Consider the following 26235-nt stretch of genomic DNA (forward strand, 5'->3'; position numbering starts at 1 on the left):
TGTTGGGGTGGAAAATTGCACCACAACCAAACCGTAACCGCCGACTGGCCGGCAACGAGGGCGTAAAATTATGGCAGTGGCAGAAACAAATGATAGTGATACATTTCACGGGCCATAATACGTGTGTTTCGTTTCGCGAACGATTATTTTAATGTTTGGGTTGTTTGACAACCGCAAACCGGACTCATGACACAGAACCACAAACGCTAACTGCATTACTTTAGAGTTTGAGCTCGAAAGCTGAACAGGGTAATTTGTTTGATGCCCTTCATTTTGTTTTAACAACACACTACAAATAAAGTGATCATATATTCGATTCATTGCACGATGATCGATCATCATTGATAGACCCCGAGTGCGGGATCGGCGCTAACGATCCCTCTACTCTCCAAAAGACCTATTAAAGCTGGAAACACACCTAATGAATCGCCGACACAACCCGTCATTTCTCGCTACATGATTGATAAGAAAATCACGGCCATTGCCACCTGTTTATGCGCTTTCCTCGCGTGATGGATACCAAGAGGCTGACGATGGGATGACGGCGAGCTCCTCGAGCTTCATCGGCTCCTCCGCCGTGTGCTAATTTCTGAGCCGTTCGGGGGGGGGCATGATTTCCCTGTGGAAACTCTGCAGCTTTCTCTCGGACACAACACGCACAGCAACTCACACACACAGACACACGCAAAACAAAAAGTGGACCGAAGCATTTTCCACCACTCCGGGGGGTGGTGCACGGTTAATGGTGGAAATTGGCAAATGCAAAAAGAAACGCGAAATGGGCCGTCGAACGTCGTGACGGCCATCACCAGCCCATCATCATCATTAGCGGGCGGGAACGGATCGTACCATTTATGTTGTGACACTGCCGGAGGACGAGTGCACCAACAACAATCTCTAGTGTGGTGGGCGCCTTTGGGTGAGATGTTTTGAATCGATGACAACCGCGACTCCAGACCGTGTGCAGGGGGCATGGTTTTCTGCTGTGTGCGGAATGCAACATGCAATTATCCGGACCCGACAGGATCTAAAACAAGTTGAGTGTCGTGTGATGACCATCCATCACAACGGAGAATAGGAACCGGTAACCGTGGTCTGTGGTTGGACATCCGATAAGTCGAAAGTGGAAGCGGAGTCTCGCTCTACCAACAAGACACCGCCGCTCAATAGAAGGAGGGTCAGTGTAATGATCATAATAGGTGGATCATTGTGCCACTGCCCACGGCGGACACGGTCTCCCGTGGATCGCACCAGAGGATCTGCATATAATTTCAGTCCTAGATGACCGCTTCAAGGGGGGTTTCGCCGTGGGCCACGGGGCCCGTTCTACTGTAATGAGATGCTCTGACCGGTTCCCGGTCGTTTACAGCGTGCCACCAACAACCACACAGCCCTTTTCAAACCGCGGTTCACTGTTGGCCACCACGCAGAAAAATATGATTAGAAACTCAATCGCGGATCGATCGGATGTGGAAAGACGACCGCAAAAAGAAAGGCTGCTGCTACTGCTGACCGGTGGCAACTATTGACGGCACCAATCAGCGCGGGAAGAACCGGTCTGGGCTCAATCAAGCCAGCCAAGTCAAGCGTTCGCGGGGCGTCTAACCTGCTTGCCCGGTTTAGTGCAGATATTGACCTATTTCAGTGCTCCGGTCCCGGGGCTCCGAGAAGTGCATCGAAACCAGCCAGCCGACAGTGGCTCACCGTTAGATTGTGCTCTCGAAATGTGCTCCAAAGTAAAGCGAAACCATCCTCGACTATGTAAGTTCTCGAATTCGACTTTAAGGTTCCCCTTCATGCTCAGAGGTGGACGTTTCGATAGGTTTAGTATTCAATTCATTGATATTAGATCGGCTTTATGATAATTGCTGAGTTACATCGACCTTATGTTTACTGAGTTCGAGAGCTAGAGTTGGAGATCTAATTTGGCCATCTGTATTATTAGTAGACATTTGATAAAAGATTAACAACATTAGGTTTCACCAGGTCGGTCGGCATCCAAAATGATTAACAGACGCGACACTTTTCTTACTTTAAAATGTACATAATATGTTTACAGATACGGGTTTCTGGAAGAGGATGAAATTTACACACAAAAACGACAAAAGATCGACGAAACTATTTACAGTGATTGTTGGTTGTTGATCGTCTTTTGCTTGGCCGATAATAATACCTACACGGGGAAGCGTGTCTTTTTGGCTTGCGAATTGCATGTTTGGAATTTTCAACCGATGAGAGAGCACGGGACAAGGGACTTCAAATGAAGCTGCCAACGGGCAACATGATGTTACACATTACAATATTACAGGAAGTCGAAATAATCTCTCCTTCCGCTGACTGGGTTCTGTCCCCGCAACACAAACCCGTCCTTACAACCGGATGTACGATGATGATTGTGTTCGGGTGTTTGTGTGCGTGTTGGTGTCTCCTAAAGCCCTTTTCTTTTCGCTCGTTCGCCGTTCATTTATTTACATACATACCTCCGACGGTGGATCCGTTCTGGGCCGAGTAGACGTTCTGCTGAGCGGTCTGCGGCTGCGGCGGATAGAGCGGCGGAGCCTGTGGGGCCCGCGGTCCACCGGCGCCCGGCGGCACGAGGACGGGCGGGGCCGGGCTGACCAGTCGCATCGGAGTGCCAGTCCGCGGTCCCATCACCAGTGAGCCACTCTGGTCGTAATAGGCCGATATCACCTGTACCACAGAGACGTTGTATGGGGTTCGCGAAAGTGGGTTTTTGTTGTTTCAGAAGGTACATAGACAGACAGAGAAGATGAAGCGCGCGTCCGCCCGCGATCGGTTGACGGGATTTTTACATAATTTTCACGATTTTTTTTGTACACACGATTATTATCAATTTTTAATGTTTTTTTTTGTTACAAAAGGTGTGTATTTTCGGTGGAATACAAAGGTAGGGTAATCATTTGACAGAAAGATGGAAAACGCGAAAAAGAGAAAAAGAAAGAAAGAGAGGAAAAGAGAAATGTACAATACGAAAAAATACATTAGCATAACATTCACGATTAGGATGATGTGGTACAAGAATATGATTATCGCGCAGCGTTTATCATCATCGGAAGATGCACTCTGTTCGCGATGAGGCTGCCCATGGTTGGTTCATCATTATCACTATCATTAAGGTTTCGGGTGTATACATATATGCACATTAATTACAACATATCGAAGGAAATGGGATAATGGGAGCAAGAACAACACCATTGGATCGCAAGGAAGTGGGGAACATGAACGAGAAAAGCTCGATGAACCAAATTTGTAATGATCTGTTTTTTATCAACTGCAACCGAAATGTTTCGATTACCAGCCGTCGGTCCCTCGTAACATTTCTTCAACTACTTTTTTTTGGCTTTGGCTAAAAATATCATAAAATGTCGAACGAAAAACCATATTTCATTCATACCGCCGTTTCATGTAATGAACGTCTAGCACGGTATGTGTTGATACAAAAAGAAAACCCAAACCCCCTCAGAGGTGACCCACACACACACGGCTCTCGGCGTGTTGGCCTATCACGCAGATAGTTCTGGAGAGGTAGTGCCACGGCACGGCATCAGCTTGAAAAGGGTGACGGCAGAAGGTGGTTGTGGTGGCTGTGGTGGTAGTTGTTGGCACGGCGGCAGGAGCCTCATTAAACTAGACACGCTAGACGTGGCGCGGTGCCCGACGAGGTGCATCACTGAGCCGAGTCGAGGGGGCTCACCTCCACCGTGGCACGGGAGGGACGCGGCCCACCCATTGGATGATGTTAAATGTGAATACTTTTGTACGGAAAGTAATACACATTTTGCTGATGGCTCTTCCCGCCGCTCTCGGAGGAAGCAGGCGCAACGTAATCCGCGCGCCGTGGGGATCTTTTCTGCTCGCGGGGTCTTCTCTAGAAAGCAAATGCGAGGCAATAATTTAGTTTGGTTGGTGGGACCGATTCGAGCCGGAGAACGGAGAAAATAGACCAACCGACCGGGCGGCCGGGGGTTGAGTACCTCTGTACCATCACCACCCGGCGGTTCACCTTCTGGAAGGAATGCGAAAGAAGAGGCCAAAGTAGCGCAAAAGACGCCATAGACCCGCGCTCCGCTTCGGGCACCGAAGCGATCGCTGATTGCACGCGAATCGCCGGCAAATTGCAATTACCGAGAGCCAGTTCTCCACCAACGGCAGCAGAGAGGTTCTACATGCCGCCGTGGCCGCCGGTGATAATGAACCGCCATTGTAAAAATCGAAACTCGGATTTATTTTCTGTGGCTGTGGCGCACCCTCTTCTCCCTCTCTCTCCCTGTCTCTCGGTGTTCTGGAATGCCATTAGTGGTTGTTCCCTCCGGAAGAAACAGGCCGTATTGAGAGAAAGAGAGTGCATCGCCCGGACGAATAGAGAAGAGTAAAAATTTAATGAACTTTCCTCATCCGGTAGTAGTCGCCGGAGTGCGCTCCAACTACAGTTCCAACTGCTCCTCCGCAAGAGGCGTTGCGCCGGTGTTTGTTTACAATGCAACATGGAAATGGCAGACGACACTTTAGGACCCGCCGTTGCGTTCCGCTACTTCGCGCTAGTTGAAGTTAGGTCACCCTCTTATCAACGCGGACTGACTCTCTATCTATCGGGGTGTAATAATCGATAATCGGCGGCAGTAAAAGTGTTGCCAACCATCGGCCAGGCCAGCGCCCACAACCGGAAACAGAGACTGACTTGGTCGGGGTGGTGGTGTAGGGTGGTTGGTGGGCGCACTTCTCTCAGCAGATGGTTTGACACTTGAAGAGTGCGCGCTCACTTCGGACTTGAACGGAACCAGTAGTAGAACCACCGCTAGAAGAGAGCTATTCCTATAACCTTATAATTGGCTGCTCGCCGTGTAATTGGACCGCCCCACCAAGTGCACTTTCACAACTGGCTCGGGACTAGAGGGTGACCATCGCCCGTCTCCGCTCTACACGCTCGAAGAGGTTCGATTCCATAATTGAACAGATTTGCAACCACTTTCTGTCAATCTTCACGTCCACAGACAGGGCGGACCCGGCGGTCCGGGGGCCGGTTATGCGCCGGTTTTGTTGGTCCGCAAATTCCGCTGCAAACAATGCCGTTAGAGCGAGGGGGACGCGATGTAACTGTGGCCGGCCAAGACTTCGATGGAGTCCTTGGACTGCAGCTCGTTTCTGATGAAACTGGTTCTCGTCGGGATACTTTCGGGAGCCTTCGGTGTGGTTGGATTCCCTGGGCGTGTGGACTTTCGCCAGTTGGACATAACTATGGACGTCACAACCACACTATTTTCTCTCGCGCTCTCTCTTTCACTACCAAGAGGTGATTAGCAATCATCGTCTAACTTCTAACTATTGGAATGCCAGCCAACCAGAGCCCGACCACAAGAATTCCGTCAGAGTAGAGACCGGTGGTGGCTAGGCTTTAACCTCGCATTTGGCGAAGGTCTGACCGGGTTGACGTTGTCGGATGACGATCCGAAAAGCCGTACAACGACCTACACACGCGACACGCCCGGTGCTGCTAACGGGCCAATGAGTAATGTGTTTATTAGCATAACCCCGCAAACCGCACCACGTCACATAGTGACCTCCGTGGCACACACTAGAGCAGTAGAGCCACTCCCAACGGGGAGTGAACTTTCACTTTTAATTTCGCACCGCGTGTATTTGCGTGATCGGTTTCGGGGCGAGAACACAACGTCCGACCGGCGGGATGTTCCCAACAGTTTAGAGTAACCCAGCCCTTGGTGGTCCCCTACGCCGCAGTGTGTCGGTTTGCCGGCGCGTGGTCAGGTACATATTACCACGGCACAGCATATGTGCCTCCTTTGAAGGCTAATGACCAGTGCGCGTCACCTCCAGGAGGAACTGGAAGGCGTTACAATTTAATAAGAATTAGGACCACACGCAAACCGCGTGTGCCGTCGTCTTCACGAGTAGCGAGTAATGCCATCCGGGGGTTAGCCGGGTTTCCGGGCAAATGAGGGTCACATACCGCCGGCATCTCCGGCAGCATATTGGACATCCTCGGTAAGGTTCAAATTGGAACCACAAAAAAAATCCAACTGCAGTAGGGAGTCCCAGACGCTTTTGGGGTTATTAGCCTACGTCAAGAAATTATGTTGACGAACCATACGCTTATGATTGCTTCCATCTGCAGTTAGTTCCACACCACAAAAAGGAATTTATAAACATTCCTTCATAGATCTTGCATCCCTTCATTCAGACAGTAGCTCAACCCTGGAATTAACCGCTTATTTATAAGCGCATAACCTTTTACGATTTCTTGTAACTCGCGGCGTGGATTGTGTGCGTGTGCAGTGGACCGTTGATCCTTGAACGAGCACAGAGCAGCCTCGGAGATCTCTTATCACCGCCGTTTGCTTCTCTCTCAAGCGTAACAAAGAATGCACTAGGTGTTGCTCCAAGAGTCCTCCCAGTGTGGATTGCTTTGGACAGGCTAGACTATGCGCGCGTTAGTCACAGTTCGGCACTACGTGCGTAGAAGAGTTGAAGAAAGCATTCTTGGGGCGAGCCTTTTCTTGGAAGAACTGACTGCAGATTCCATTATTCATGTTCGTCTCGGTGTGTGGGGCGCAAATTGCAGACACTTTAGCAGCGGGCGAAAGGAACAACGCAAAATCACTTGCAAAAACACACACACACGCCCCAGAGAATGGGTGGTGTTAATGAATCATTAATACCAATTAGGTATCAGGGGGTACAGGTGTGCCGCGTCGTGAGGACTCCTTGCGCGCGGAGAGGGCGCCGCCGTTCATCCCGGTGCTCCCCGGTAGCATAATCCCATTATGTTGCATGCAACGGCCGGCGTGGCCGTGTTTTGGAGGCAGAGGATGGCGTTGGTATTCATTATTAAATCCAGTTCCACCACAAGCCCCGCAGGGGGGAAGCTCAGGGTGCGATGATTACACTGCGGTATGTCGTTAGCCGAGCTAGCTCAATCCGGCCGGCGCGTACACTATCGTCCAGTCTAGGGATAAATGGAATGACTGAGTGTGACGGTCATCCAGCAAATAGGAACATAAAAAACTTCAAAACCAAGAACGGGGGTACGCAAAATGCGGAGCTGCTGTTTTGATGAAGCAATTTAATAGTAAATTAAATAAACATTGCTCTTGCACGGTGGTGTCAGCCCGGCGGTTGGAGCCATTCGAGCTGCAACCTGTTACGGGCGTGGAGCTAAATACGACTACGACGACGGACTCAATGTTGGTTCCTATACCGGACCGAATAGGCTTTGGGAGTTTGTTTCGAGCGCATCATTAAGAGGCAACCGGCCTTTCATTACAACTGCCGGTTAGGAATCAGACACAAAAAAAAGATCCAATCCAGAACTGGGGATGAAAAATTCATCATCCGAAATATCTGTCACGAGACGACTCCGATATGGGCGCCATCAATTGGAGAGGGTCAAATGGTGGAGAATATTTTTCGATTTCGATCACTAAAACACACACATTTAAGCGGTACATCCGTGTGATTGGACACAAAAAATCATCCTGCCGAAGCAAAACAAAAAAACGGAAATGAATTTTGGCCGCCCTTTTGGGCATCCGCTCGCCGCCACCCGGTTGAACAAACTTCTTAATCCAATTACGAAGTTGTAATTATTTTACCCACCGAAAGGTGGCGAAGCGTTCCTGACAGGCGAATGACCCGCCCGCCCGCCGTTGGTGCCTCAGAGAGAGAGAGAGAGAGAAGGGCACTTTCCTCGTTTGTCCTGCCATGCCGGCGGAAAATTCCCTCGCTACGAGAGCGAAGTTCATCGCTCAGGACATTTTGGATTATTAATTATCCTCATCATCGTGTGCCGTCGGGCTCCACGGCCAGCAGCAACAGCAGCAGAGCAGAGAGCAGGTTCGGTGAAGCGTTTCCTCTTATTGCTCGACTTCCTTTCGGTTTTTGGGGGTGACTTTTGTCGCTCGATCTACGATGGGATACCAGTCTGGGCGACTACTGCTGCTGCTAGTGGACAATCTGCTTCCGGTAACCCGGAATTCCCGACATGGCGAGATGATGCTGGGGCGCGCAGCGCAAACCATTGGGGGCGGCGTGCGGCGAATTTGTGACGAAAAGTCTTCTCTGGCGCGATAGCCTAAAGGGACGCGCGGCTTGGTTGAATAATTCACCGAATAAAGTGGTCTAAACCCGTGAGAGCAGAGAGATTGGGCGCGAAGGTCCGCTGCCGTATGGAATTGTAATGGTTTACGAATAAAAAAACATGATTTTTTAAATTGCCACCGTTTTATGTTTAAATGCTGCCGACCGTGGTTCGTGTTTTCGTGTTCCGAAATGTATTCAAAATGTATGAGCAGTTTATTTTACATTCAGTTTGGATCGATACCAGGTAATCAACAAAGATCGAACAATTCAATGTCGTCCTGTTTTGGAAAGCTTTCCTTTCTTTTGCCGTTTCGATCCTTTCCTACTCGAAGCGTAATTCTTGCCAATGTTACAGACCATTGCATGTTTGCATGTTGTTTAAGGAAACTAAACCCATCCTGGCGTGTACCAGAAAATTAATTTACAGCAGTTTCAACAACGAAAATGCCATTGAAAATGATGATCCCGAATTTAACGTAATTTAACAACGCTTCTATTGAAATTTTATTAAAATGAGATTCCTTCGAGAATGAAGTAAAGTTTTGAAACTCAAAATAAATATTGAATCGTTCGGAATCAAGGATGACCACCATCCATCCATCAACAAAATTCGCGTTATCGTTTTTGGACCAACGAGCTTTAATAGGGTGGGGTTGGCGTGGGAAAAGGAAGGTGTCGCGAATGAATTGGGGAAATGTCCTGCTTTAGGAACCACAAAACAGGCACCTACGATTATCACCTCGAACCTCGAAGAAGGCCGGATGACGGCCGGTGCTTACCTGATAGGGCTGATTTTCGGCGCCCTGCTGCGAGGGCGTGAGGGGCCGGCGGGGCTGGGACTGCTGCTGCGGGATGGCCAGGTTGGCCGGGTAGACGCCCCACGGGGCGGGCGCCACACCATAGTACTGCGGCACGCCGGCCGCAATTAGCGCCCCCATGTACGGTGAATGGTCCTGGCCCGGGTTGATGACGTACGGTGCCGCCTGCTGGGCGGCGTACGCAGCATTATGCTGCAGGAACTGCTGCTGCTGGGCCGCCGACAGCGACAAGGCCGACTGGGGCAGTGGCTGACCGTTCGGGGCACCGGGCACGGCCGAGTTGGGTGCCGTCAGTCCGGGGTTCGAGCGGAATAGTTGCTGCAAATGGAACGAAGGCAGATGATGTCACGTTAGATTACATTATTCTCGTCCGTAATTATATAAAAGAAGCGCTACACCTTATTTACGTTCCCACCGTTATATTCCACAGTTCTTTGCACGGTTTCTAGTTTGGCGATATAATATGGCCGGCGGCTCCTTGGCGTCTATTGACCCAAAACAGAAACAATAGTGTCGCGTGGGTCGTTTAGCAAAACCAGTCGCGGAACTCGACAACGATGGTGATTGCTTTCAGCTGTCCCAAGTCCCCCAGAGCCTCTCTTTATTAGTAACTTTTTTTTATTTTATGTCCCCCACACAAAATCCCCATCCTTCTGGCTGGGGGTGGCCGAAGATAAACATAACCGGGCGAAGAGAAGCCGAAGACTCGAAACCGTGATGGAAGCGGCCTAGTTTGTATGTCCATTAGCAATATTTAAGAAAGCGGATAAAGACAAAAAACCCGACCCAACTAACGGAAATGGATCGGCGCTAGGCTCTCTCTCTCCCTGTCTCTTTAAACAATATCCGAAAGCCGGGCCGAGCAGTGTTTGGATAACGAGGCGTCGTCCACCGAATATTCGGCCCACACCAATCCGATGGAGTGCGTGCGGCCACCAGACACATCCAAGCCGTCTCAGAAGCCCACCGTCTTATCTGTTTGACGGGTTTGTTCCAGAAGCCAATTTTCCGCAACGTACCAAACTGGAGCAACCCGACAAAGACCATGCGCCGGCACATGTATTTATTTTGCCCCCAGGTCAGGGTGCGCTCTCGCGTGAAATGTGCCGGATTCTTCCACATCCTTCCAGCTTTAGATATCTCTCTCACACACACACACATTCACAGACAAAAAATCCATCGTTCACCGCGTACCGGAAAGCCCGAAACGCTGTCAGCGTGGAGGAGCGCACCACATTTTTGACAGTTTGTCGGCAGACAGTGATAGTGCAGACTATTGTTCCATAGCGAAACGTCACAACCGGGGGATTTGTGTTGGCGTTTTGTCATGGTTTTCTCTCCCTAGTGTCCACATTCCAAGTGGGAGCGAAACGGACACTGCGATGGGCGCCGCCCCCAGCCGATGATGTTCCGCACGATTTGGCCGAAAAGTAAGCGAGCAATTCGAGCTCGAGAAGGTTGTGTAACCTCGATCTGTCATGCTTTCCCCGTTTGACAGCCCAAAGAAAGATGGAGCCGCGCGCCGGAAAGTCTGCTCTCCCTGGCTTGCGGCTGTGGCTGGCTCCTTTCGCCGGTCGCTTCCACCGACCAGAACCGGCTTCATCCATCAGAAATCAAACTCAGCTAATCACCCAATCAAACAATGAGCGGCACCACATCGTGAAGAGTGATTACACATCGCAGTAACGCCGTCTGGGTTCTTTGCTTTTCCCATTTTTTCTTCGTTTTTCCATGCAAAAGTCAGCGGAGCGCAGTAATGATTGGACAAACCCCCCAGAACAGAGATAGAAGCGAACGGGGGGCGCCATTGATACCGTCTGTCCCCCATTTCTACACGACAAAAACATTGATTTGACTTGTCCCCCCCCGTGTATCCCCCGGTTGGTTTAAAATTAGGTCAAACAGCGCATTCGTAATCCGGGACGTACATCTCCGTACAACTCTTTCGCCGTGAACTAATCAAGGCACAAAAAAGGCAGGAAGGAACCGACGTTGTAGATTGCGCCTACCGCGCCGGTTGCAGTACGCTCGGTTTTCGGTAGGTTTTCGCATGAAATGTAATCAGTTCCTTGCGGAAGTGGCCGAGGCCATCCTCCGCGCAACAACACACAGCCCCACAAGTTGGTTGTGGCATACGGCGGCTGCCATTGTCAGCTGTGTAATTGTGGAAACTGGCTTGGCTCCTGATTTTCCATTCGTTTCCATTTCGAGCCACTCTCTCTCGGTGGGCCGAACCGGGTCAAACCGCACACGGGGGACAGGAACGGAGGTGGTGCCGGCATTTCGCTGTGCCACACAATTGATTGTGTTTGCTGTCCTCGGTCTCTGCCTCCGCTGACTGGTTGTACTATTAATTTGACTCAATTACGGCTTCATTAGCAGCCGGATGATAGTAGGGTTTCCCTTTTAGATAACAAAAAACATAGAAAAAAGGATTCGAACCACGCTAATTGACCACAATATATAGAAAGCTATGAATTAATTGGCGGGTTTCGGTGTGGTAAATCATGTAAAAAAGGAACGTTGATAAAAGTTGTACCAAGAACGCACCTTCATCGCCAAAACCCGATTCGTAATGCAACGCAACGTCTGGAAACGAGTTCCAATAAACGGTAAATATGGTAATCAACCACGTCAGTAATAGTCTCGTCAATCCGGACCTGCCGGGAGCCGGGGGTTGAGATTTATGACAACTTATGAACTGCCAAAGCCGCAAAAAAAGTGCGTAACTCGTGTGGGAATGTCAAAAGCGAACTCGCTCGCCGGTTGGTCCTAATGTTTTTATTTATCACACTTCGTCCGGCTGGATGCGCCGGACACACCCGTTGCGACCACATAAAATTCCGGACTCCGGTCCCTAAGTTAATCAACTTCCGGTCCACTGGACCCAAAGAGAGTGAAGGAGAGAGCGCGAGAGTAGTGCGGCGCCGTCAGCAAGACGAACCACGGTGGCAATCAAATTTCATGGGCGCCAAGCCAACGCCGATGGCTGATAAGGACACTCCTCTCTCTCCCGCCGAGACTGCCGATTGGGACATTCACGACCAGTTCTTCCTTCCGGAGCCAATCAAGTTAAAGGGTGGGGTGACCTCGCCTCACCTCGGGGGCTCGGCCTGCCGGAAAATGGTTGTGGATTGTAACTCGCTCTGTGCATTTTAGCTTCGCCTGGACTCGCCGCCGCCCAACGACATTACGTCAAACCCTGGTGTGGAGAGCGAGAGAGAGAACTGCACCATCAGCACCAGGACCACGACATCTGGTCCTCCTGTCGCGCCGGGCAGGCAGGACGAGAAAGAGTTTGCGCTGTTGACGGAAATCGCATCAAAGTTTTATCGTGTAACGATTTTCCTGCAACTCTCGCTCCCGCCGCCGTCGCCGTATTGTTGCCGCAAATCAGTTGGGCGACGCGAGATTTGTGCTTCTCGTCGAGTGATGGCCTTCACTCTGACGGCATCATCCTCCTCCGTTCCGGATATGGTGACAGGGCCTCCGGGGAGATTGTGTTCGCTGCCGTGTTGGCGTATCTCCGAATGCACTTTGCTGGCAGTGTGTGCCCGGCATGCGCTGCAGGGCACGGTGCTGGTGGTCGGTCCTTCCGATGATGTGATGGAGTTTTATGCATGCTGCTGATGTCAGCATCATTACCGAATCTGGCCATAGGACATTTACACCACTGCCACTGGGGGGCTGACTGCCGGCCGGCCGGGATGGCGACTTGTCACACGCCTCGGGGACCGAATGATGATCCGTAGTCTGTCAAATATTTGGACCTTAGTCCGTCTATTTTGGACCACATATAGTACACGGTAGAGCATATTTGTGACATAAAACGATGATCGGCGCACACGTTTCGAAGCGAAAGCGTGAAGATATGGAAATGATTGGATAAATATAAACGTTCGACAGAGCGCGATAAGTTGCCGATCGAGCGCGCTCGCGGAATGTCTTCATAATGGAAGGATACTCAAGTTACAGAGGGACTGACTACTTCTCCTTTCGCTCGGCTTTTATGGACAAAAATATTACCATTAAAGTAGAAGTGAAAGGGCGCAATTTCGATTCCGCTACACACGCCCTGCCGATGGTTATATGATGAGAATGCTGGATGCTGAGAGATTGTTCCCAAAATAAAGACATTTGCGGGGAACGTCGTTAAACGGGCGCGACATATGGGCGTTAATGTGCACTCTCAAAGAAGTAAACGAAAAATGGGACAAGCTTATCCAGCTGCACCTGCATTGAGCATATTCATTTCTAAAATGAATTATTCGCGGAGTCCAGTGGCCTGTCCCACATAAATGGCAATAATGCTCTGCTTTCCCAAAAAGTTATGCGCTTCAAAGGGCCTCTGCATGGCGACGCGCGTTAAGTTTTGTCGGCCAATTTTCTAGTGCCATATGAAAGCACACCACCCATCGTATGTAGGCACATAACTTACACGCATTAACGCATGATAAATGCATTAACGAATGCGGAATTCGTCGAGTCCCAATGGTCCACAACACACCGTCATTAAAATTCCACGGACGCAATATCTCACTTCTGGTTGGGAAAATCCCAGGTAAGAATTCCGGGTTTTGCACGATGGCGGAGCCCGAAGCCGATCGATGTTGTACTGCCGTTTGGGTCTCAGAAAGAGATGCACTGTGGTCGATAGCTGTGCGGTGTGGTGCGCGCACGGGGCTGAACTATTGGGAGGGATTTTGGCCTCAAAAACTCAAAATCACTGCCCGATGCATGTCGAATCCTTAACCAAATACGATCGGAAAGGACTTAAACTCCGTTGATTGTCCCCATATCTCATCATATCCCCTCTCCTCCCCACCTCTGTCCCGTGCTCCGTGCTGCTTATTGCAAAGCAAATTCCGAAATAGCCATTCACGACCATCTATTCACCGGACCACCTCCGTGCCTTTCTATCTATCACGGGTTGAGCTGAGACCACAAAACGCCGCAAAAGCAGCAGCAAGAGTGCGGAGCGAGGTCAGAGAGAGAAACTTCACCACCGTCGTATCGTATCGACAGGATTTACTGTAGTCGTCCGCCCCCCAGTAAAAGCATTCGATGGACCATCGTGCGGGACATTTTCCGGAAGCATTTGCACCGATTTCCCCAGAAAGAGATGGACACGACCGACGGGGATGGTGCGGTGCGGCGAACTTCAAACAGCAAGAATATCGGGGATTTTAGAAGCAAAAGGATTAAAAGGCGAGACTCACTTGCGCTGAACGGAAGTGAACCAACCCACACCCGTACCCGGGCCGCCCCGCCGAGTGGCCAAAGCGGACACGGCACAGTGTGCTTTTCTGGAATGTCATAAAGGAAATAAGTTTACAGATTGGGTGTGGTGCGGTGCTCGGACGGACCCGGACCGATGGCCGTTAAAAGGTTCTTCAATTACCGTTTCAACCGAACGCTGCACAGCAAACGGTCCCACGATTGGCACACAAAAATGGGCCCTTAACACGATCGGCAATACGTTACGGACTTAAGAGACTGTGTGCGCTGCTGGGTCGGAGAGCCAGTTAGTACGGGATAACCATCACCATTTCGGTTCCAGACTCGGTTGGTCGTTTTGCTTTTCGTTTTAGTTCAACGGTTTGCAAAAGAAGCCATGTAAATATGTTTATAGAAACGTCAAAAAGTAAATAACAATTGAACCAGAGAATGCCACAAAAACCAGAAAGAGGCTTATGTAGTAATTCCATTTAAAACTTCGCGTGGCCCGCGGGTTAATTGTCCCGAATCGAGACGAAAAGTTAGCGAAGAAAAATATTTCAACAAAACACTTTGTGATTATCTATGGGATCATCTCTCGCCCGTCGCCGACATCAGCATCGACAACTCAATCTCTACAAAAACTCCACGAACAGCCTTGTCTGTGTGTGTTGGTTGACCCCCAACCGTGCCAAGGGATATTTAATCCGATTTTTGCAAACCATAAATCCCATATCCCTGTGCCAGAGATCCCGCCAACATGTGGCCTCTCCTGTCTGGGGGAGAAAAGTTTGAGTTTCCAAGTGCTGAGCTCACGCGGTCCATTGGACTCCGTAGTCGTTGTGGCGCGGTGGTTGCCCGAGGGAATGATGGCAATGCGAGAGAAGGAATTGAGTTTTCCCGAGCCCCTTAACTTAATTTTAGTCCAATTACTCATCCACCCATCCTTCTATCGCACCCGACCCGGCTTCGGTTTTCCCGGTTGGAAAATCTGCAGCCGGCAGTCCGAGAAGCACTCCGGACCAGGTGGGACAAAGTGGTCTTTTTTCGGAACGAATTGAACCCCATTTGCCCCTATTTTAGTTGACGGGAGTTCGTGTTTCGGACACAGCAGATGAAGCTTAGAAAGACCTAAGACCAGAAGCGCGCCGTAAGATACGTCTTATTTGAAGATAAAACACACTTTGCGCCCGAAACGTTTGAGAAAGCAGACGCTGGCTGGGTGGAATAAATGGGTACAAACATAGGAACATCCATCCAGTTCCTTGGAGAGTGCTGCAGGTAGCCAGGAGGAAAGTATCAGAAGGCTCCGGGGGAAAATTTCCGCCGGTTTCGAGCACTGTTGATGATTCGCGGCGACCGACAAACCGTGTACCATTTCCTTTCTTATCGCCACACGAAAGGCGTGTGGTTCCGTTTCGACATTTCCCGTCACATTTTATGCTTCGTTTATACCGCCTCTAAACCCGCAGAAGGGGGTACAAGCTTGAAAAGGATTGGGCGGACACGGGCGCCCTTAATCGCGGACGAGCCAAGAATTTTCCTACGGCTTCCGAACCGACTCTGCATCGTTTCACGAGTATTAGAGCACCTCTTCCAGAGTAAAGTCCGTTCCAGAACCGAGTTTACCTGCGCCCAGAAGTATCGACACGTCCTTTAACCTCTCGCTCTCTGTGGCGAAGGACGGAATGCCACCAGAGGAAGCGTTGTAGATACACAAGACGCCATAACCGCAACGATTCCGCCGACGACGACATCCGTCGAGACGTTCGTTGTCACCGCCAGATGCCAAACACAACCCACGGAGCAAGTAGTGATGCTGCTGCTGCCACCGTGTAGAAGCAAAGGGCATCTTTGGGGCGGTTTTTGACTCGCAAAACGACGGCCCTTGTGGGCGACAACCATCCTCCGTGGCACGACGGGCAACCCTAGACATTTCTTAACGAATTCTCTTTTAAGGGCTCCCGGAGGCTGGATTGCACAGTACTGGCGCAGAGAGGGACGGGAAAGGTTGGGTATAAAAAGTTCATCACTTTTGTTACCGAGAGACATTGGGACTGCCAGTAACACGCCCTCTGGCCGTCGTACCCTTCACTCACCGCCCGAAGTGTGTCGCTGACAGTTATGATGGGGCGATGATGACGCCGCCGCCGTCGTGTGGAACGAGAGACCCCTCTCTATAATCGATTACTTAATCGTCGCTGACAGTTGGTTGACACGTGAGCGAACATCCGTGCAGATTAGGCCGATGAAGGAAACCGGCCTAGTGAGCGCTCGCTGCAAAAAGCTCCCATTTTACATTTGGCAAACACACCATGCTGCTGGCTTTCGAAGTGACTGTCAAACGAGATCTTCCCGATTGGAGAAAATTGGCCCAAAAACAACGGTCAATTTAAAAAGACTTTCTTCGCTGTTCACTGTAATTATCATTATCGTTCAGCGGCCAGTAGTGAGTGAGTAACCTCGCCAAACCAATGGAAACCTCACAAGAACATACGCTTCACTCCCGACATTATCGATTATTACCCTCATCTGGAGCCAATAATTTCCTTATTCTTCGACGGCCGAATTGCCGAAAGTCGCACGCGGAAGTGTCGTCAACGTCAAGTGAAATGGAAAGAAACAGAAAAACCGCGAAGAAGAAGCTCAGGTATATCTTACCAAACAATTTTCAAACTGGAACCACCCAAAACACAGCGCGATTCGCCGTTATTTCACCTTTCGCCGAAAGGCGTCCCACTCCTCCTCCGCCCGCGGTCCGTGGACTAATTGCAGTGGTCACAACACAAAATTGCACCGCAGCACGAGAAGCAGCGGAGAGAGGCAGCAATTGGCGAAAAATGCATAATGCAACGTGCGTGTGTGCGCGCGGTCCCACACACCACCGATCCTTCCCGAGAGCCCGGAAAAGGCGGTGTCCGCGTGTGGATGAGCACAAACCGGGACAATCATAAAGGAACTGAACTGAGGGAGACAGACAGAGCGCGGGCATTAGAGAAGTGCATAACGCGGGACTGGCTGCGTGAGTGTGAGTGTGTTGGCGGAAGAAGCTTCGCCAAAGCAGAAGAAGAAGCAGAAAGCACAGGAATGGGACCACCGAAGCCACGCACGAAAACAGGCTGCCTTCTGCGTTGCGCAAGAGACGATGCGCGACGCGAAAGGCGGCGGCGGCGGCGCAGCAAGGCAAAGCATAAGCCAACATTGCGCAAACCGGAGCAACCGTACAAAACAACGTCGGCGAGGCTGATGCAAGTTCTTCAAATTATCTTTGCCCACTTTCTGGAAGACAGCCGCCCAGAACGAATAACGGTTGTTGGGTGGTTTCGCAATCTTTCACCTGGTTGTTTCTTTCTTTTCCGAATATGTTGCATGCATTTTATGCGTGTGTCTCTTTCGCTGCGCACATTTGGGAAGCGAACGACGAAATCCTGGGGAGCGACGAGTTTATGCTCCAATGTTGGTCGAGCACCGCCACAGCAGAGATACTGCCCTCTGGCTTGACAGCATAGAGCGAGAGAGAGCGAACGAGCGAGATAGAGGTCGTTGACCGGAGCGCGCTTCTTCTTGAGCGGAAGAAAATGTTCCGTACGATCACCCGGTTCCAGGTGTTCTGTACCCGACGACCCAAGCAGCATGCGCGCGACACAAATGCGAGCATAAAAATCGTGAGAACCACAGCTAGGCGCCGGCTGGCAGTGCAAATAACGGGACAAAGGAGAGATCGCGCCAGGGCCAAGCACTAAAACCCAGCCGAAAGTGGAACGGAAGTTAAGCCGCGACTCGTCTCAAGTTGCGCGAGCTGAAATTAGTAACATTAAGCGCACATACGCGTGTAGATTTAAAAACGCACCAAACGCAGCGATAAGAGTGTTAATTTTCCATGATTCTCGTTCAAATGGCCCCCGCAGGGGCCTCCGAGTAAATTAGATTCCGTTTCCCTTAATGGAATCCAATCAATTATGCAACAGGGTGTGTGTGTGTGTGTACATCAAAATGTACTTTTGGGCCTTGCTTATTGTGGATTCTCTGCGCTGCTGGTGGACAACGAGTATAAATTGTGCCTTAATTTGAGTCACTTCATCGTTTATCGTTCGTGCTTGGCCTTTACCGCGGTGTTTCCGCGGAAAAGTCTCGAGGGCAAATAAAACAAAACGAAACACAAAAGGAAACCAATATTTCCCCTGAACCTGTCCCGCCGGTGGACACGTGTCGCAGTAGCGAAGAGATCCGAGATTGAGTGACCCGGATAATGTAGTATCAGCGCACCGAAAGGTACCGAAAGGCGCACCGTGATAATGATGCCGATTTGGGGACTGTGATCGCCCTGTGTCGAGGAGCGCGCTGTTTCGTTATCCTTGAAGCGCCATAAATATGGCCGTAATGAGTGTGCCGCGTGAACGCGAACAACAATCTAACTTTGATTGAGTGCGTTTCGCGGGAATTGTCGTAGTCGAAAATCGATCTCCAATCGAGATTTACTGTGAAACGATGACCGCCTCTCGTCGTGTGCGTTTTGATGTTTCGTTTGCGCGCGTCTGTGATTCTAAATTGTATTCCGAGAATTCCAATTCCACTAGAACACTGGAGCCGGAGGACACTCCGGAGAAAACCCGGACGTTGCAAAGCGCTGCTTGCCAGAAGCAATCAATGCGCGCGTCTCGCGCGAATGGAAAAAGTTCACTAATCAGATTAGTTGCCATCCATGCATCACTTTTAATTTGGGCTGCCATTTAATAAAACTGTCCGAAACATAAACGCCACGGACTTTCGGGGAGAGGAGGAATGGACGGCGGATTTTAGCGTAGGGACTCTCTCTTTATGTTGGGTTGCACCCAACAAATATGATGATGGATGATGCAGCGGACACACCTCTCCGGTGACCTCGATACATTCCGTCCGATCGCACCACACTGTGCACTAGGATTTATGATTTTTTGCACCACATCCCTCTAAAATGGACCAAACACGTCGATCATTTGCCTTTAATTCAATTTTGGATGCTAAAACCAGGGACGCAAAAAAGAATGCGGCACACACAGATCTCAATTAATGGGGAAAGTTAGAAATTGAAAAAGTTTCACACCGGTATCCTGCAGGAGCCAGTCATCACAAGCGCACACGACGCACGTGGTTCCGCGGTGTTGGATAGAGCAACATCGGCGGCTTTTACTAGGCTGTTCATTAAGTTTTGACGTTCGATACCAAAGGGCGTTGCCACGAGTCTAATTTTTTTTTGTCATATTGGTACACTCTTCAAATGAACGTATGTGAAGTTTCATTTCAATCGGACACTTAGTTTTTTTTTTACAAGCCATTTAGTATCGACATGTCACAGTTTTTTTTTCAATGGAAAAAATCCAGTATCGTGCAGTGATTTCATTTTTATTTTTAAAAGGTTTAAAAGCAAAGGAAAATAATGAACCAATACTGAAAGTGTATAAGGACTCTTCACCATTAATTATGGGGTTAAAAGAGGGTTTTCTGAGTTTAAACATGGTCGTAGTAGCCTTTAAGACGATCCATGTTAAAAACGTCAAAAAACAGACACAACATCGGAAATCGTAAAACAATACAGGATATCGTTTTCGAAAATCGTCCAATCACTGATAGAAATTAAGTACAATCCCTAGCCAATTCATTGAGCAGTATAACAATATGTTGACTGAAGTTTTGGGTTCCTGAAAGCTGTTTGCAACATTGGTGCCGCATTTGTTACAAACGCATTCGAATGCATCTTTCTTGACAACATTTAGAGTGTTTTCGACAGGATAAAGTGGATTTTGTGCATTGAATCATCACTAGGGATGAAACTTGGGTCTATCACCATGATCCTGAATCAAAACAAGAGGTTAAGGAGTTGTGTGAACCTTTTTCTTCAGTTCCGAAACGAGTTCGTCCAGAAATGGACTAAACAGATGTTAGCATCAGTTTTGTGAGATGCGAATGGAATTTTGCTAGCGGATTACTTGCAAATTGATAAAACAATAAATTTTGATTATTTTTGTAACATTTTAGAGCAACTGAAAGCGAAAATTTGTGAAAAATGACCCGGTTTGAAGAAGAAAAACATCCTCTTTCATCAGGGCAATGCACCCTGTCAGAAGAGCATTTCGAAAATAGCAAAAATCCATGAATTAAAGTTCGAATTGTTGGAGTTTCCACCCAATTCACCAGATTTGGCCCTTAGCGACATCCACCTGTTTTCAAACCAAAAAAAAATCGTGCACGGAAAGCGTTTTTCATCAAATGATGACGTCATAACAGCTGTAAAACAGTAATGTGACATGTCGATACTAAATGGCTTGTAAAAAAAAAAACTAAGTGTCCGATTGAAATGAAACTTCACATACGTTCATTTGAAGAGTGTACCAATATGACAAAAAAAAATTAGACTCGTGGCAACGCCCTTTGGTATCGAACGTCAAAACTTAATGAACAGCCTAGTAATAGTGAAAAAAGGATTGGGGCAAAATCTTTCGATCTGTCATTTTTCTTCACCCGACCGAGAGTGTGCTCCACAGATCAACGGCAACACGAATTGGAGCGGAATAAAGTGAAAATGAATTGAAGCAGAAGACACGCACGCGACAATTAGTAACAGGCGACGTCATTCGGAAGCATAAATTGCATACATAACTTTTGTCGCGCATTGTTTTTCAAGAATACGGACTCTACCCGACGAAAGCTTCAGTTGGAGCATTCTATTTGCGTATCAAGTGGACGAGCAAATATGCACATATATTAAGCCGTCGGAATGAGGGCTCGGTTCGTTGTGTGAACAATAGAAATAACAATCGAAGGCCAACAGCAGAAAGCATAAGAAAGCGTCCCTGATCGAGCGGAGTGCTCGACCCCAAATCGCAGACGACGCAGACCAAAATCTATACGTCTGATGACTGATAAGGCCACCCGTCGGCCGGTGTGCCCTTCCCGAAGGTTAGGAGAAAAGGACGTTCTGTTCCTGCGGCAGAAAAACAATTCCAACATTTCACTAAGCCCGGTGGGCAACACACAGGGGGCACTTGGTCCGAAAGGAGCTCGGTTCATTAATGCAACCGGACAGGTTATGATGGTGCCCGCGAAAGAATCCCTAAATCGAGTTTGAATCGAGTTCTTCGTAAGAAAAACACGATATTGATCGACCACAAGTCGGTGGGAGATCCTCCGGTGAAAGGGGTACATTTTTATGTTCTCATTAAGCGCATAAAGTTTCCCTTCGGGCAGGATTCCTCGTTGCGGGTGGTGTGGTTGATCATGTCAGTTTTTGGGGTTGATTAACGTCCTCCCTGTATACACACACGCCCCCCTAAGGGGACCAGAACTTCTCCTGCGGACGAGACGATCTCCTTCGTCGAAAGGGAGCTCTAGATAAATGAAGCCACCCCGCCAGCGGGTAGGATCATAAATCCAGCCAAATATCAATAAAAGATTTTTCCACCCTCGGTCGGAGAAAACAAATACGACGCAGCAGCAGCAGCAGCAACACCTGAGGGTCCATCCCAAATCTTTCAAAATTCAGGACATGAACCGGGCCGAGAACAAGTGAAAACTATCGCCCACAAACGGCGCCACCGACCGACGGATAGGTATTAATAATGAAAATACCTGTTTTTCCATCGTTCCTGACACACCCACCGCTTGGCCATTCTTGACCTCCACCACCCCCGTTGCTGCTTTGTGAAGGGAGCATAAAAAAGAAAAATGGTTCACGAGTTATGGGTGACCCCGCTGGCCACTCAAGGGGCCCAAGATTGGTCGGGAAAGTCATTACGAAGATTGATGATAAGCACACAAACACACACACACAGCGCACATTCCAATGCGCTGGCTTTTCCTCCGCGTTTTCCGATAGCGGGGTCAAGATATTTATAGAGGACGGCAGGGCAGGGTGTGTGTGTGTGTATAATTATTCCTGTTTTCTACACGTCCACCAGTGCTCCCCCACACTCTGGTCCAAAAGGATACCATCCCCAAAAACGTTCGCTCGCCCGCCTTTGGAGAGTTGATCCATTTCCGTTTGCTGAGGCGGCTACCACAGGAAGCATCGATTTCAGTGCGGCGGGCGGCGAAAACAGAACCAACCGACCACCCACTCGCGGCCGGCCGACCGACCGACCGACCGACCGGCTACATAATAAAACCATTAATCGCACGCAAATAAGTAACACGATATGCTCGCGCGCGCCCCCGGAGCGGCGCGCAGCACTAAATATCGCGCATTAATCAAGGCTTTTAGTTGGAACTGGAGCAGCCGTTGGCCGCCAACGCCGCCGTTGGCCAAATACAGTTACGCGTACGCCGTGCCACCCGTACCGCGACTGTTACGCAGCAAATAATAAATAAGAAAACTAATGTTTCACCAGTCCGAGGACTAGAAGTGCCAGGTTTCGCGGGGAATGGTGATGGTGGTCTCTACCGGCCATTGCGCGCGGCGAGCACGCGTTGGTTTAAAATTACATCTTCTTCACCCGTAGAGCACGTAAAAACTCACTTCACTTACCACACCACACAAAGAGGTTGGCAAAATTGTTTGACCGCTCTCGATGTGTAGTGGGACTATGTGGGTCAAAAAGTCCGAAAGGTCCTTTAGAAAAACATTGCTTTGGAGGCTTTTGCCTCTTTCAGTCGTGTTTTAGCCACTCCCCGATGAGCAACTTCTATGCTCTGGAATGTGATTCTGGTTCTAAAATTCCTCCACTCTCACGTATCGAAAAAAAAAATCCTTTTCATTGCCTTATACAGCTCCAAACTGCACTCCAAATCATAAACACGTTTTTGTTGCTGATCGACGGGTATTAAAAAATGTTAATGCAAAATAGTAGATAGACAATAGAGCAAAAACTAAATCGACATAATAACAGCCAACCAGTGTCCGCGTCAAATTGCTAATCAATCAAACAGATCATCGACAGTCGCACGCAATTATAAAACATTAACAGATGGTTCGGTACACCGAGTGCAAACAGAACTTAAAAAATGTTACTAATGCAATGATAAACAATGCAAATTGCATGATGAACACCTCATGAAAGAGAAGAATAATTTACCCACTCTTTTAATTTGCCTTTAAAATGTTTGACTGCGTCAATTTTCAGTTCATCACTCATAAACGTCACACGTCCCGTCACGCCATAAGCGGAACAGAGAGTCTGACAACGATGTCGAACAAAGTATGAAAGCTTGAATTCGGAGAACTCATTTAATTACTCTAATGGATACGCTGTAACGGTGCCTATTCCACAGTGTAGGAATGATTCAACCGTGTTCGCTAGAAGCATCTCTCTGTCGACTATAACGAATGTCTACGTCTATTTCCAATGGGTTTGCAGGGATCGCGGCTCACGGCTAAACACATTAAAAATAATAAAAAAGCAAATCATGTAAATTTTGGGCCATCATTTCGGACTTATTGACCCGCATGATGCGTTAAAATTCAGCGTTACGCATCACACGGTGGTGTGTGTGTGTGTGTGTGCTCAGTCATTCTAGACAGGGGTGGTGCAAAAATGAAATAAAATTAAATAAATTACCAGATGACACACAGGGTTGGTGGTGCTGTACCTGCTGCTTTTGGCTGACGGTTGGAATTTTAATTATCTTCAAAGCGACCCGCGAATGGCGCACACCATCTTCGTTTCCTTCGGGCCGCTTCCTCCTCAGCAGCGCGTCCAGTGGATTTTTCCTTCGGTTCTCGGCTTTCCTTTCCTAGCAAAATGTTCTGCAACCTTTCCGTGGCTCAAACGCAAGGTGCTCGCGTAAGAAGGGTGGAAAATATAAATTCCAATCATACTTCCTTCGCACAGCGGCGCACAGAGACCGTGGGGCGGCCGACCGCCCTCAGCACATTATTTTTCCGCCTTAATCAGACACGTTCGGAAAACGCGCACTGAGGTACCCACCGAGACCATGATTCGTGTCTTAACTTGAGAGCGGTAAAGCGAGAGCGGCAAAAAAGGCATCTTTACAGAAGACGACGACGCGAGCTCGTCAAAATGTTTTCCACAATTTTCTTCAGTTTACGTCCCAACAGACATAATGTGCCCTCGCTCCACAACACCCAAGAACAGGTGGTGGGTACACGGTTGCTCTCTGTCCGGCTCAACGAAATGCAGCGCGCTCTATAACAACGACACAACGCCCGGTCAAGCTACACAGCTAGACCCTCAGCTCGCCTAGGTAGCCCGAGGAACTGTGTAAGGAACCACCTGTGGAGGTCACGTACGTTACTTCCCGTTTACGGTCCCCAGAGATTTTCACCGGTCCCCGGAAGAGAGGATGAGATCCCGGATTAAACTCCACGGTGTCTGTCGCCGTCGCCGTGAGCCACAACTTGAACGATGGTCAATAAATATGTATTACATCTGTGGGTGGGCTTCTCTGCCCGGGGGGGCGGGAGGGAGCATAAAAGCGATAGAATGGATTGCATTTTGCAGCGCCACGGTTCACGGTGGTTCGCGCACGGTTCCGGTAGTGAAAAGTCATCCCTCTCTCGGGCTTCGCGCCGTTCAAAATGGCCCAATAAATATTTATAATCGAGTAAAATCCCTCGGCGACCTGTTTTTCGAGACAAGCAGCCGCCAGGAGGATTAAATTGAACAGTTTGCCATTTTTAAACGATTTTTATGAAGGTCCTTAATGCTCCTCTAACACCATCGATTGTGTGCCACCCGCTCCAAAGTGTGTTGAAAGTAGATTCTTCTTTGTGCAACAAAGAGACATAAATATTTCATGCCACAATCGCCGTTATTGTCCGACGAAGACGTAGAGGGCCAGAGGCCCATCAGGCAATTGCTTTGATGCTCTCTTCTGAACTTGGGGGGCGATGTTTGGCGACGAAAATCACACTCCCGGCCATGAAAAAACTAAAACGACGATGTTAATGCGTCGTCGTCATAATTTTCGGTTTGATTTTCAAACAAATTTGACAAATTGTTTCGCTCTCTTCGATGGCACAGCGCGCGGCACAACCCAGCTCAGAATCATTCATCCATCATATTCCGGTGTCTAATCAATATTACCGTATTTTTCAATGTATAACGCGCACCTTTTTCCCAAGTTTTTCAGCTCTAAAATCAGGGTGCGCGTTATACAAGGGTAGTCAAAATTTTGTCTCCTCTAAACTTACAAATGTGCCCTTTTAGGTACATTTTTATGGTCGTATTCCGTGGTAAACATCTGTCAATCGTGGTAAACATTGTACCAAAATTGTTCTTTTCTGATCAAATGGAAGGAATAAACCTTTCAAATAAATGTTCAACCAATAAAAAATATTCAGCCGTTTTTGCTTTATAACCAAATGAAATCATGTATCGTTAAAGAAACACCCTGTAGTATGTCTTTTGCAATGTATACGCATTTTATCTTTAGTATACTTTAGAATATTTATAGAATAATATAGATTTTTAGCATAATACATTATTATCATTGGGTATTTGTTGGATATCACATATCTGAAAAATGTACAATAAAAAGCTTTTTTTCCAAATTTTTTCTCTTAAAATATGGGTGCGCGTTATACACGGGTGCGCGTTATACATTGAAAAATACGGTAATATGCTATGCTCCCCGACGAACGCCGATATGTCTCGGAAAAGAAAGCCCCCGAAGACGTTGGGGTGGCGCTCCCGCCGAGAAAACGATCTCATTTTTTGTCTACGGGAGACGGCAGACAATTTGGGTTGCCCTCGCAGTAACGCAGAGCGTCGTGTGCGTGTCTGGAAAGTAGTACGCCACATTTGCTTGTCTCCGAAAGGGCAAAAATGTCAACGGTGCTCATATCTTCATGCTGAGAGAGCGATAAGCGCAGTGATATTTATAGCACAGTGTGGATTCCCGCAGCTTCGTCGTGGGCCACAAGACAAAAAGGACATGGCAGTTCCACGAAGGAATCGTTATCCTGCCCAGAGAGCCCGCACCATGCTTTGTTTGGTGGCTGGTGGCTATTGACACTTTTACGCTATTCATCCGATCTTCCAAACGGCGCCAACATCCATAACCTCAAAAAAAAAAAGATTGATTGCCTCTGAAATAAATCACAAAAAAGGAGCGCAAACGTCGCGTAGCCGCCGCCGCCGCCACGGGCGAA

The 26235-nt window shown here is 48.8% G+C and overlaps 1 protein-coding gene across 1 annotated transcript in view; it reads right to left on the bottom strand.

Moving 5' to 3' along the window:
• The window catches only part of LOC128270141 (maternal protein pumilio), a 62456-nt gene that overhangs the window by 3834 nt on the left and 32387 nt on the right, over positions 1-26235 (bottom strand). The window contains exons 2-3 of the mRNA XM_053007545.1: positions 8895-9278; positions 2481-2691 (exon numbers count right to left, since the gene is read on the bottom strand). Of these exons, the coding sequence (XP_052863505.1) occupies positions 2481-2691; positions 8895-9278 (595 nt within the window). The remainder of the gene's footprint in view (positions 1-2480; positions 2692-8894; positions 9279-26235) is intronic.

The sequence above is a fragment of the Anopheles cruzii genome, chromosome 3 (assembly GCF_943734635.1).
Source record: "Anopheles cruzii chromosome 3, idAnoCruzAS_RS32_06, whole genome shotgun sequence".
Classification (NCBI taxonomy): Eukaryota; Metazoa; Arthropoda; class Insecta; order Diptera; family Culicidae; genus Anopheles; species Anopheles cruzii.